Genomic DNA, 13,648 nt, shown 5'->3' with positions numbered 1-13,648 from the left:
GCTTGTAGCAGCCTTCTGATCCCAGTGCACCTCCTAAGAGTAGGATCTGTAGGATTTCCTTGGGAGGTTTTCGTCTGGCTCATAATGACACCCTGAGGTTGAGGCTGAGTGGGCTTTTACAAGGGTGCCCACCTGCAGGGAAGACAAGGCTTTGTGAGGGAATGTAGTTACCAAGAAATTAAAGTGTGAGGCATTTTGAGAACAAAGGGTTTGAAAAGTGTTTCAGGTAATATGGGGAAAACAATGCAAGAATAAAGGAAAGTTCTAAGGAGCTTAAAAAAAAAAATCTTTGCAAGAGCCAGAAATTTCAGGGAATTTGAAGTGCATACAGTAGTGCAAGCAGCAGGGCTTTTTGAGAATGATTGCTTCCTTTTTGCAACGGTTTGTTGACTCGCTTGTTTGCGAAACTTGAGTGCAACTTGTTAGCATATTGTTACTGGTCGTTTCCATCACTACTAAGTATCCATGCGAGGATCAGCGGAGTTCTGAACACGAATCTGTTCTTATTTATCTAGAATGCTGCATTATTGTCATCAATATTGGTTTGTTTGTGCTGTCCCTCCTCGAGCTGCGGGGTTACAGTGCCTGTTCTCAAACAGCTCACTTGCACAGTTGGTTCGACTTCAGCATTGGTTGTTTTAGACCTTGTTTTTTACAGTGGAGCTGTAAAGGCCTAGTTTCCCCTGTTTCGTGTCCGTGGACAAATAAATCTTGACACAACTCTCTGGACAGCTACCGCCATCTATGAGCGACGGCAGCAACCAGACAACCGGCTTGCCAGTTGTTTGCTTGCCACCGTTGCTTGTAGATAGCGGCACATAGTACAGCTCCGCTGCTCTTCCTTCTTCACCAGAGTGGAAAGGCTGAAAGTTTTTTCGTTACATTAGTTGGGGAATTCTGATAAAAGAGTTTGGAAAACTCCAGAGGATTGTTAACAAACTATTTAGAGAAAACCTGGGGGATTTGTAAAAAAATGAGAACACGCCTGTAGAATTGTAAAATACCTAGGGAACGTTGGGAATTCTGTTAAAAGATTCAGGAAAAACCAAGGAAGTTAACATAATATTTAGAGAAACATGAAATATTGGTTAACGTTTAGGGAAGCCGGGGGAATATCGGTAAAATATTTAGAGAACTTAAGGAATTGTGTTTTAAAAAATTAAGGTTTCTCTTATTCTTAACATAAGATTAAGAGAAACATGGGGAATATTTGTAAAATATTTAAGAAACTTTGAAAATCGTGCTACAAAGTTATTAGGGGATCTAAGGAATATTCATAAATTTTGAGAGATTCTTAGGGAATATACTAGATAAAGTTTTCTCAGGGAATATTGGATAAATTTTGAGGGGAATCCTGGGGAATTGTGGCAAAATAGGAAAAACTCGGGTGTCATAATAATATCAGAAAACCTGAAGAATTTGGAAAATCCAGAAGCATGTTCATATTTGACACCACTTTCTCTGACAGAAGTTGGTTTGCGTCTGTTTCCGCAGCGGTCGGTGCACGTGGACGTGATGCCCGGTGAAGCAGACCCCTCGGGGGCCCTCCTGCCCCAGCAGCCCCTGCACCAGTGCCTGTTTCCCGAGGCGTCCCAGCGCGGGACGCTGCGCTGCGTCACCAACCCGTACCAGTTCGACCTGGACAAGGGCATCAGGTGACATCTGCCGACTCCCACGCTTGACATGATCTCGGAAAAGGGGGGGGGGGGGGGGGGGGGGGGGGGGAGAGGGAAGGAGGGAGGGAGGGAGAGAGGGGAAAGAATAAAAAAAATAAAAAAAAAAAAGCAGCAGGGAACTGGATGTGTTCTCTCATCCCGCGTGAGATTACGTTACCGGTATGTGTCGATATTTTCTTTTCTTGTTTGGTTACTTCTGATAAGGCTTACTGCCCCTTTGCGAACAAACCCTGGCAGGCAGGTTATTTATCACCTTGGAGATCCTTTTTTCTATTTTTCTTGAGACAGTGCCTAAGTTTTCAATGTTTTACTACAATTCCCCAGAGTTCCCTAAATATTTTACAAATCTTCCCGGGTTTTCGTAAATATTAGACCAATGTTCCCCAGGTTTTCCTAAATATTTTACCAATATTCCCCAAGTTCCCCCAAATATCTTTACCTGTATTCCCCCCAGTTTACCTAGACATCTCACCAATATACCCCTGGTTTATCTCAATATTTCACTGACCATTGTTAGATTTAGAAATTTACACAATTATCACCTCCATCCTGACATTTTTAGCCCTGGATAGTGTGGAACAGAGGGAGTCGACAACACGATCCATGCTGTCCTCTCCTTCTGTTTCCCCACCCTCCAGGGTTAAAAATGTCAGTCCATAACCAGCACCTTTGCATTAACTGCGTTAACCTCTATCCTTTATTAATTCTAATAAAGGGGTGGTGCTGAAGAGGAAAGGGTTTGAAGAGAAAAAGGAATGGGAATCTGATTCCTGCCCTCTTAGTGGAAGCCAGTGCATTTGTAATCATTTCTTTGCCATACTTTGTGAATGTGAAGTATTTATTTTGAGTACTACTAGTTAGCCAAACTGTGAAACATTCTGTTTTTGTTTGGCTGACGTTTATTCTGCTTTAATCGCATGACAGTGGAGGTAAAGCCAACATTCGATGAAGCAATGCTGCAAGAATGTTTTAGAGGGCCAGTGAACGAAACCTTCACCCACAAGTGGGACCAAGTTAGTTTTGAAATGTGCGTGAATGGTGCCTTCTACTTCAACTAGATGGCGTCGCTCTGGCATGGATTAGCAAAATGTTTCCCTTTTATTATTATTTTGCGTAGATAATTTCATGACTTGCTAGCTCACTACAATCTACCCAGTCTCGCATCACAAAACATCCGCTATTAACAACCATGCATCCTCTGGTCAAAAAGTAATTCAATTTTTATTTATGATGATATATCTCAATTGTGATAATCGGGGCAAAGAGAACATTTTTTCTTTCACTTGTGTTAGGATCAACTAAGTGACATTTGTGGTTCACATGTTTTCTGCATCAAATCCATTTCCTAGTCCTTTTATGCAGAATGCATTGTAGTAGGGCTGTGGTTTCATAAACAAATGTCTCACTAAAAGGGAAAAACTTAAGTGTAACAAAAAAGCTTCGCCGTTAAGTTTAGCGAGGAAACCTTAATTGGTATGTAATCATACGCCAATTCAATTTACTTGATAAATTTAGCGTGGAAGTTGTGTTACGTTTTTAGATTACAAGCATAAAAAAAAATCCCCCCTTAATGTCTCACACACTAAACTCTTTTTCTCTTTGCCAATTGAACCTTTTTACAGGGTCTTGGGGACCTCGGGTCAGACTGTGTCAGACGTGAGGCGTTTCAGCAACATAGACGACCCCCTGGACGTGCTGGAGAAGACGCTTCAATGGCGGCACATGGCACCCACTGCACCCGACACCCTATGTACGTCTAGCCATCCCTAGACACCCAGTTGTGCGACTCTGGAAGCCTCTCAACTGGTTTGCTGATTGGCCTGCAGCTAAGGGCTTAAATATCGGTCGTAGAAGCCCATTTTTAGCCGAACTGAACATTCAGCCCAATTGCAACTTCCAACTAAATTGTCCAAGATGTGTGACAATGGAAGTTTCAACACTGACTCCCCCATGTGGCATGCAGATAGTGTCACATAACGGCTCCTAGAAGCACGGGCGTTCGGCCAGATTGAACATCCAGCCGAAATTAAACTTCTAAAGGCATTGAGTCTTCAGCCAAATCAAAACTTAGCCCTGTTGATCATCCACTGAAACACCTCGCCAAGGTGTTTTGCACCAATCGGAGGAAGTTAAATCTGAGCAGTTAGCACACTCAGATTTTGCAGGCGAGGAGAGGGCAACGAAAGCGTATCATGTTTAAAGAGAAGGTCATGATGTTGAAGGAAAGGTGGATACTGCAGGCTTGTGGCACGTTACGGCGTGCCAGCGTCGGGGAAGTTTGCGTGTGTTTCGGCTCACGGAGTGTGCCCAATTCGTCGTATCGCTTTAAAAAAGTCATACTTTTCGCCCACTGTGCACGAAAAAACAAAAGCTGTAGCTGTAGCACAGTCGCGCAATGTGGATGGAATGGTACCGTCACATACCTGGGGACGGAGGTGCGACGTAGTTAATTCTCATAGCTGTCGTGGTTGGTGTCGTAGATGCCACTGACGACTGCCACCAGTGATTCGTGAAGTGGGTAAGCGTGGCGGAAGTTTCTAAAACCATCCAAGATTACGCGTAGCAACTGGATACTGCCAAAGTGGGATTTCGTACAATGCGAGGAGTGCTTGAAAATAACTTTTTTGAAGTAGACAACATGAACACTCTCCCTGCGACACCCAATTATTGGCAAGGCGCCTGGGCTGGCTTCTTGGCTTTCCGCGCGAGGCACGGCCGATGGGACGTCCAGAGTTCCCTCTCCTCAAGGCAAGAGGAGAGAGAAGGGTTTTTCCCTTCTTCGTGCGCGCTGCGACGACGGGAGACAGCCGAACAGACAGCTATCGCTTTCAAATAAAGAGATAACAAATAACACAACCTTGAAACCCTTCACAAATTTATTTATTGTTTGAAGCATCGGGATATGGTGTCAAGATTCCACCCAATTATTTTTTCACTACAGAGTTGCGTATTTGTTGACACAGTGATGTGATTGCTGTGCCAGACTGTGCCAATGTGCTTACCCTGCTACATTTTGCTACAGTTTACCAAAGTGTGAGAAATTTGCTCCAACATCGTGCTAAAACTGAATTCTGCTTTAATGATACCGAAGATATAGGGTGGCTGAAATAACCTGTCTCAATCTAAAATGGGCTGCAAAAATAGGCCCTGTGCATAGCAATCGAAACTTTTTCGTCAAAAGCGTATTTCACAGGTCGGTTTTTTCATGTAAAATTACAAAGCGTAGCTCCCTTTCTCTATAAAATAGAGCCAGAAAACTTGCCAAGGTCAACAGCAGATGGCGATGCAGGTGACCGAGTCGAGTGGTGGGACGCATTTGGTGCATATACTAATAGATGGCGCTACCTCCTTATCGAGACTGCTTGTGACGACCGCGGTCTACTAAAATTAACATAATCTTTGTGTAATGGACCAATACTTGAAGTAAAAACAAATATGCGGCTGCATAACGACTGCACTTTTGCTACCGATTGATTTCGTCTACGTGTCCTCTCCTTTCTTTCGCTGATCGGCTACACCTTGCGACGCTGCTCCGTACGCCATCTATCAATATGTGCGTCAAATGCGCCGTGCCGCTCAACTCGGTCGTCTGCGTCGCCGTCCGCCATTCACCCTGACAAGTTTTTTTGGCCCTATGTTTTAAAGAAAGGGAACTATGCTTTGTAATTTTACATGAAAAAAACTGACCTGCAAAATACACGTTTGACGAAAAGTTTTGATTACTACATGCAGGTGCCGATTTTTATGGCCCGGTTTAGGTAGAACCTGGTTATTTCAGTCACCCCATATATGAGCTTGAACTTCGCTACCCGGCCAGATCGTTACAATAACCTTTTACGAGTTTTTAGAACTTTTGTTTATTGCCTCAAATGAACACAGGTGTGAAGAAATTAGAACTGAATTGGTAGGAGCAATGGATGGAAGTTTGGGAAGAACCTTAACAAGTTCGGCGGGATTGTTTTTAAGAAGGTATATTAATCGTTCACATACCAATTTTTGTTATGAAGTTCTACATATAAAATGTAATTGACGTTCATAATCAAACATCAAGAGCTCTGTTGTTCTCTGAATTATAAATTGCAGTTTTATTGTGACCTATAGACCGACACGCTGCTTACAAACAACTCCGCATTTGCCCACACCAGGTGTGGGCACTGCGCAAGCGCAGAAACCAGATTCGCGAGAGGTGAAGCCCCTGCGCATGCGCCGTGGCGACAACAGCGCCACCGCAGGATTGTGACGTCAAAGCGGCGTGTTGGTCTATAGAACTTGAACGAAACCTTAATTTAGGTGCTCAAATCTATTGTATTCTAACCTTATTTCAGTGGGATTCAGTATGTAAATTAACCGTTCACAGCAGTTTGTGCTGTCTTTCATCGGTCATCTTCTTGTTGCCGTATCTGGTGCTTCTCCGCGCCTCTAAACGCTTGTTCTGTGTTTGAGGGAATCGCTCCTGCTGTTCGGTCAATGCTAACGAAGGGTTGCACGTAAATGAAAAGGCAAAGTAGACATTTCCTTTTAGTTAGACAGGCCGACATATTAACCTTAACATAATATTTCCAGTGGTTTGAATGAAAATGAAAAGCACATGCTCCAAAAGTGAATTCTGACTGCGTCAAGAGGTGCTCCAAAATGACTCGGACTAATCACGTCACTGTTGACAAGAGAAGCATTGAACTAAAGCCAGACGACAAGCGCCAGGAACGTGGCATTGGATATTACAGGAATCGCTTGTGTTTTCTCACTTTCTGCTACTAGGAGTTCAAGCGTCGTTTATGCCAGCGTATTCCTAGGATTTCGGTGGTCGTAAAGAATTTCTTCCATTCTATTATTTTTTTGTTGGCGCACCCAGCAAAGGCACGGCCGAATGCAATTGGGCGCGTGCTTGAGGCCGGGTGTTCGAAAGACGCGCGCCGCGTTTTCTCTTGGTGAGTGACTGTGGTGAACTGTTGCTTTCCCGCAGCATGCTACCCCTTCCTAGACAAGGACCCGTTCATCGTCGACGCCTGTCCGCACCTCTACTTTGTCGGGAACCAGGACAGCTATGCCACCAGGATGTTCAAAGGTATGCATCCGTCGGTGTCGCGCGGGCGCTGATTTTTTTTCGCGTGTTGTCGAGTACCCGGAGCTCCCGCGCGGTTCGAGCTAAGTCTCGGAGGTTGTGTCGTGTCTTGTTGGATGAGACTTTCTTTTTTTTTTTTTATTGTGAAATGTGTTCTGTCGGTCGGATAGTCTTTTTGCCAAATTATTATATGAGCGTCGAGAAAGAGGCTGGGAATGTAGGTATGCACGCGCTCACCTCGTCTGCTTAAAGGATTCGAAGTGAATAACCAAAATAAGGTGACGATGAATGTGCATGCAAAGTGGTATATGTTTTGTTTTGGATATATTTTTTGGCTGGAGAACACTTAATGCTGCAGCAGGCAGCACGCCCAGCTTGTGTAACTACGCTCGTGTACATTCCTCGGATCTTGGGTAATTTAGCTAAAAGTGTACTCCACGAGAAAACCTTCGCAGAAAACCGTCGCTTCGGTTTCCTTACTAAATTTAGCGAGGAAAATATTGCCACGGGATTCTCAATGTTCCGTTATATTGAGCGGTGAAATCGACGTCACATGGCTAATAGACTTCTTCCAAAACCGACGTGCTCCATCGCAGCGAAATACCACGCAGTGCACTCTGGGAACTAGTTGGCCACTCAGTTTCCGTTTCGACCGAGCAGCTTCATCTCATGCTATCACGCCGCGACTGAACGTGCTGCTTGCGTTTTCGATTATCTGACTTTTTACGAATGTACAATACCCTCATTCTCGAGCGATGCAAAAGGAAGACTGGGGCACTTTCCTTAGCTCCCAAAACACCGGATATTGTGCGTGCGTATGCAAACGTAGTAAGACGTGACTTGGTCACCTCACCCCACGACTGCATCTTTGAGCTCAGTGTCAGTAATCCCGTCTAGTACCAGTAAACTACAACTGAAACTTTGTCACCGTGAGCCCTACTCGTATTTTGTTTGCTTAACGTCCGCCTCTTGTTACTTCATTGGGCGAAAAGCAAGCCGCATCTTCACAGGATCATCAAAGTTGAGCCCAGCGTTGGCGCATGAACTTTTAAGGAAACGCAATAAATTCGACCTCACTACTGCACGAACGTTACTATGATGTCTTCCTCGTGTCATCATATATCTCACACTCAAATTTTATGCTGATAAACGATTAAGTTTTCACAAACGCAGAGATCGGCTTGCTACGTTGGAGGCCCTAACGAGCGTCCCCTACTCCTCACTAAGCCTTTTTGGACGAGCTTTTCCTGACGCTCAAGGTCTGTGCCTGAACGGTGTGTCTGAAATTATCTCGGCATACTCAGTCAGGACGAAAGCAAACACATAACAAATATTATGGCCATTAGCAACCGTCACATGTGCTTTGAATAATTTTGTTGGTTTGGTGCACTGCATAGGAGTTCATGCCCGTCCGGCACACTCCCGGCAAATGGTGCGACATTCTTCACACAAGTACTCGACTTTTGCTTTCTTAAAACGGTTTGTATGTGCGAATGCCTATATGATTGCAGGATAACTTTATGCGCGCATACGCGATATTGAATATTAGTGGAATGCAAGCGGGTGGGGACTTCACTTCGTAGAGTGCTGCGGGGCAGTACAGATAAGAGATGAGAAGTGCGGTCAAATGGAGCTTTTCAATGGCGCCTCTGAGTTTTACCTCGCGTACTCAGGTGTATTAAAGAGACACTGACAACCCCTAAAACAATTTTTCATATTTTGCCAGGCGCTTCATTATGGTGTCGGGGGACTACCCAATTAATATTTTGCAACAGAGTAGCGTATATTTTTAATAAAGCCGAAAGACACAACTGCTCGAAACCGGAAGTGAAACCTGCGCACGGAGGTCGGAGGAGTGGAGAGGAGAGTGTGAGTGGTGGAAGTCACGTGGCTACAGCCGACCGTGCACTTTTTTTTCTTTCCTCTGCGTAGCAGACAACATGCGTGGCGGCGTAGCGGGAACTGTCTGCCATGCGATTCTTTAGCAGTTACCTATGTCTGTTCCGCTCGCTGTTCTGTACTTCAAGATGAGTTGTTTTGTACATCGAGGAGTTGGAGATGAGTAGTGAGTGCCTGTGGTGAATTTCCGTGATCGGCTCCGAAAAGAATACACCCAAGATGTTGCGTGAAGAGCTGGCTCACATGTCATGCGTTCGAAACAAAGTGGCATTGTGCGACAGAGTTTCCAAAAGATCAACGGGATCGGGACCAATGGCTGGCTGCAATTCCTGTAGAACATTTACGGGCACCTCGGAAAGCGGACGCTACCCGATTTATATGCTCCTTGTATCTTGTGGAAAGTGATTACATTGAGTTCGCAGGTGTCGAAAAGGAAATCCCATACCATTTAGTTCAGCGACGTTTCGTCCACAACATTTGTTTGTTATTTTTTTGTTTGTTTCTTCAGTGACGATTGTAAAAAAAAAAATGTAAACAACGCAAAATGTTTGAAAAAAAAAAGTATGTCACTGGGGATCAAGCCCGGTCCTGCCGCGTGTGAAGCGGACGTCTTTCCACTGAGCTACTAGAGGAACTCTCTCCTCAGTAATAATGCAGCCGGTAAACTGTAAGTTGGAAAGTTTGCTGCCGATTTTCCTCCAGCAAAAGCACTCCCAAATCGAAGTCGGGAAGCACCACGCATTGGCGACATTCGCACCTAGTAAAGAAATCGTACGCAAGCATATTCAACTCGAAGTACACACTTCGTGCTTGACGTTTGCGCGAGCGATGTCTTCAGCCACAAGAAGGGAGCGACGGCTCGGCGACGTCTTCGTGCAAATCAGCTTGGCGGTCGGGCGTGTCGTACGGGATGAATACCAATTCTTTTGATCAGTCCCAAATTTCTCTTTTAAAGGCAGACAGAATTCGCCGGTACTGCGAGCGACAGTTCTGAAGTAGAGGTCCCACGCCCGTTGTCCCTGCCATCGCCGTCCCCATGAGTCCCACGATTTGCGAAACGACGCACGCACAGAATCCTTCCGGTTCTCTGTGGAACTTTTTTTTTTTCAATTAACGTATTTGCAGCTTTTTAGAAGCCACAAAAAATGGGTTTCATATTATTTTTTCTATTTTTAATATTGAGTGTGTGCCTTCAGTGACCAACGACTTTTATTAAATTTGGTGGTCGCGTCGAAACCTTAGAAAACTACCCGTGACCACGGAAAAGAGAGTGAGCAAGACTCGAACTGGCCAGTTCTTGATCGGCGGTTTTCTGGTGCAAAGAATTCGAATTTCGAGCCGCAAATTGTGTTCTGGGTAGTTGGGCTCTCATATGTCATGTACAACTAAAAACCTCGGCGAGCATAAATACCCTGTCGGTGTCCCTTTAAGAAAAACATTAGTTGCAAAAAGTTATATTTCGTCTGTGGACGCACAAAACAAACTTCCTGATCAACAACAGTAATGTAAAGGCGCGAGCTCGATGTATGCATACTTATTGGTTGATACAGCTTGCTGATTCGTACACAAGCAAGATCCCCGAGCTTTGCAGCGTCGAGATTTCCAGTACTGGCTCGTCTACATAACTCGAAACGCCGACTGAAAGGCTCAAGTACAAAAATACAACAAGCTTTTATGCGTCTCGGGCTTGTGCTAAAGCTTCGAGGTCTGGCCATATAGGTTAGTTTAGAGACCACAAATGACGCTCTCAGGACCAGAAAACACTCTGTGTTGTGGGCATTGTGATCTCTCAACATTCTGTCGCGTCAGCGTTTTGGCGCGCCGTGGCGGCCGCGCTGACGTAGCGAGAGGTGGCGCTGCTTACCACTGTGAGGGGCTTCCTCCTCTCCCCCTTTGGGGCGATTTTTGTTACGAACCCCCGCAAAAAGGAGATTGACGTGTCGCTCCTTGATTGGCCCCTTTCGCCCCCGCGGGTTCTTAAAACCAGCAGACACCAGGATCTCGCTCTCTTACTGGGATTTTGGGCAGCGACAACGGGGAACCGTCCGGGGCACCGGTGAGCGTTTACCCCGTCCTTTGTATCTTTGTGAATGACCAATTGGCCGTGGGCGATCTCCACTCCGACGGCGTTCACCAGCTTATAGCCGCTGTTTTCTTGTTATTTGTTTTGTATTGTAAATAAACAGAGTTTATCACCGTGACCAACGTGACTGGTATCTGTTTGCGCTCAACGAGCAGCATGCCACGCGAGTACGAACCCGCTTCGCGGTAGAGCGTCTCACCGCGAACGTGGTACTCCCAAAGGCTGTTGCCCAAGGGAGAACCACAGTGTATATCTTGTCGATGTGTCGATCGAAACCGAAACCATGCCACTCTCCTCCCTGGCCAACTAGTTCCCAGAGTGCAACGCGCGCCGTGTTGCATGCAGGGATTTATTGAAGTAGTCTATTCATAACGTCATGTGAACTCGAGTCTCTGGACATCGATTTCCCCACTAAAATTAGCGGGGAAATTGACACCACGTGAAGTCAACTTCTCTGGCAAATTTAGCGAAAAAATTGACATGACGACGCCGCGTTGCCTTGAGTCTCGCGACATCGATTTCTGTGCGGTGGTAGTTTGCGGTGAATGCACTCCCCCGTCTTTGTCAGCGTGATCAAATCACTTCCCATCCATACTTTTTCTGCATACACTCTGAGAGAAACTTGGTGCCAGCATGATGTCAGCATTTTTTGTTTTTCACATTTTATGTTGAAGGTTTATTGGTGGGTAGGGAAGGTAAATACAACACACAGAAGGACGAAAACATAGAGAAAAGGAAAAGACGAGCGCTGCTTTTACTTACAACTGAACTTTTATTGAAATAACGGCTCGAGCAAACGACCCACAAAGGGCCAAATGAACTGTCAAAGGTGATGTCAGCTTTCGCACGTGTCAACAAAATCCACTTCCTCTTTGTCCAAAAAGATTGAGGTGTGACTGTGAACTCCTTTTCTATCACATTTGCTTTGTTAGCGGCAGCCACCAAAATTTTACATCTTAGACTAGTACTCAATTAGAGCTCTTCAACACAATAGTAATTCTGGTGACAGCCATCCAATTTTATTAGGAAAACTGACGATCGCCCGTTGACGTTAACAGTGTCGTGCCTTGTACAAATCGTACAGATTGGCTGGCAATGTGCACGCTGATTTGTTTGATTGGCTTTTGTCGTGTCTGTGAACCACATGAGTTGGTAACTTGCCAACTTGCTGCTCGATGCATACAAACCTGTGCAGAGATGTACTTAGGGGGTGGAAGTAGCCAAGTTTTTAACGTTGTGAAAGACACGAACGAAGGATACGATTTTAAAAAAGTGTGCATTTTCTATGACTGTTCTAGAAATTTGACTCAAAGCCGTAAGTCGGCATGTTGCATCTATGCCAGTTTCAAGGCCGGAACCGGCACATAATTAGGAAAACGTGAAAACAGTGCAAAAAATTTAACAAAGGACAAGCGAAAGAAGTGCACGGACAAAGCGCTGTTGGAGAGTGCATAGAGGCAAGTGGCTTGGTGGCCTTCATGAACTCGACGGGTGTTGCAGTGGATTCCTTTCTGGAATTATTGAGTTTTTACTTGAGCTCCACATATGTCACATTTGAAAGAGGAATTTACTTGCAAAAGAGTGGGATCTGTATCGGATCGAGTTTGGCACCAGTCCTCTGTGATATATATCTGGCGAGGTGTGACAGGTCTATTGCAATGTCTTTGAGTGTCGGGTTTTGAGAATGTTTCGGTATGTGGACAACTACCTAGTGCTGTACAATGACAACCAGAGCCTGAGCCGTCAAGGCGTGTGTCTAGATTTCTTGGCCTGCTTTACGAAGTGCTCTCCCGGTTTATCCTTTAAGTTTGAGACACCATCAGCAGGAGCACTACAGTTTTTGGACCTGAGGCTAACTAAGTAGCCGTCGCATATATGTTGGTCCTATGAGCCACGTTCAAAGAAGGGTGTTCTTCCATTCGGTTCAGCGCACTCTAAGCTTGTGAAGAGGGCAGTTACTACGGGGTCTATGGGGGCTTCTCTGCTGAGGTCATGCCATCATAGGTGTGAGAACAGTCTTTTGTTTCAGGTATCTAGGCTGAGATCGGCGGGATACTCGCTTACGTTGATAGTGGGCGTGGCAGAGTCCCTCATAAAGGTGTTCAGTCCTAAGATTGGACAAAAACCGACAACAAGACCGGTGGTGGTGCCTTATGTCCACGCCCTCTCTCGTGAGGTCAAGCAAGTGGCGCATAAGTTTAACGTGCCAGTGGTGTTTTCAGCACCCCAGAAGCTGTCACGTCTGTGCACTGCTGTCAACTGAGGGAGGAACAGTGATTTGCAATGTGATGTCAACCACCGCACTCCTTTTGTACCATGCGCAGTAGGGGTTGTGTATCAGATCCCCTTCACATGTGGTAGAAAGTACATTGGACAAACGGGGAGGTGCGTGAACTTGAGGGCGAGGGAGCATTCCCTTTCTCTCCATTCCTCCCCCACTGGCCACTTAGCGGTACATTGCAGTAGGTGCGGCTGCGTACCTGTATTCATGACTTGACGATCTTGGCGCGTAATAAAAGTAAGACCGCCAGAGAGATTGAAGAGGCATTTTTCATTTTATCTAAAGGGGAAGGGGAATGTGTGAGCGCACCGTCGGTGCACTTGGGGGATGATGAGGTCCTTTTTATCAGGGAGAATGGCAGGCACGTGTGAGGGTGATGACGTGGTAGAAATCCTGTTGGTTTGTATAATTTTTTGTGTCTTTCAGCGCTTTGTCCGTGCACTTCTTTCACTTGTCCTTTGTTAAATTTTTTGCGCTGTTTTCACGTTTGACGATGTTCAACAAACTAGCCCAACTTACCTCCTTGTTGAACTTCATAATTAGGAATTGGCACCTTGTGCCGAACATACATTAAAGGCCTGTTCACGCGTACAGCACGGTTATAGCTCAGTGCTACAGACGCAGCACTGACCTTGCGCTATTGTTGC

The 13,648-nt window shown here is 45.4% G+C and overlaps 1 protein-coding gene across 1 annotated transcript in view; it reads left to right on the top strand.

Moving 5' to 3' along the window:
* LOC8028064 (DNA polymerase delta subunit 2) overlaps positions 1 to 13,648 on the top strand; it is a 33,754-nt gene that overhangs the window by 19,885 nt on the left and 221 nt on the right. The window contains exons 7-9 of the mRNA XM_029968226.3: positions 1,495 to 1,655; positions 3,299 to 3,426; positions 6,640 to 6,741. Of these exons, the coding sequence (XP_029824086.2) occupies positions 1,495 to 1,655; positions 3,299 to 3,426; positions 6,640 to 6,741 (391 nt within the window). The remainder of the gene's footprint in view (positions 1 to 1,494; positions 1,656 to 3,298; positions 3,427 to 6,639; positions 6,742 to 13,648) is intronic.

Source organism: Ixodes scapularis, unplaced genomic scaffold (genome assembly GCF_016920785.2).
Source record: "Ixodes scapularis isolate PalLabHiFi unplaced genomic scaffold, ASM1692078v2 PGA_scaffold6__148_contigs__length_123643588, whole genome shotgun sequence".
Lineage (NCBI taxonomy): Eukaryota > Metazoa > Arthropoda > Arachnida > Ixodida > Ixodidae > Ixodes > Ixodes scapularis.
The sequence above is the reverse complement of the archived record's forward strand: the minus strand, read 5'-3'. Positions and strand labels throughout refer to the sequence as shown.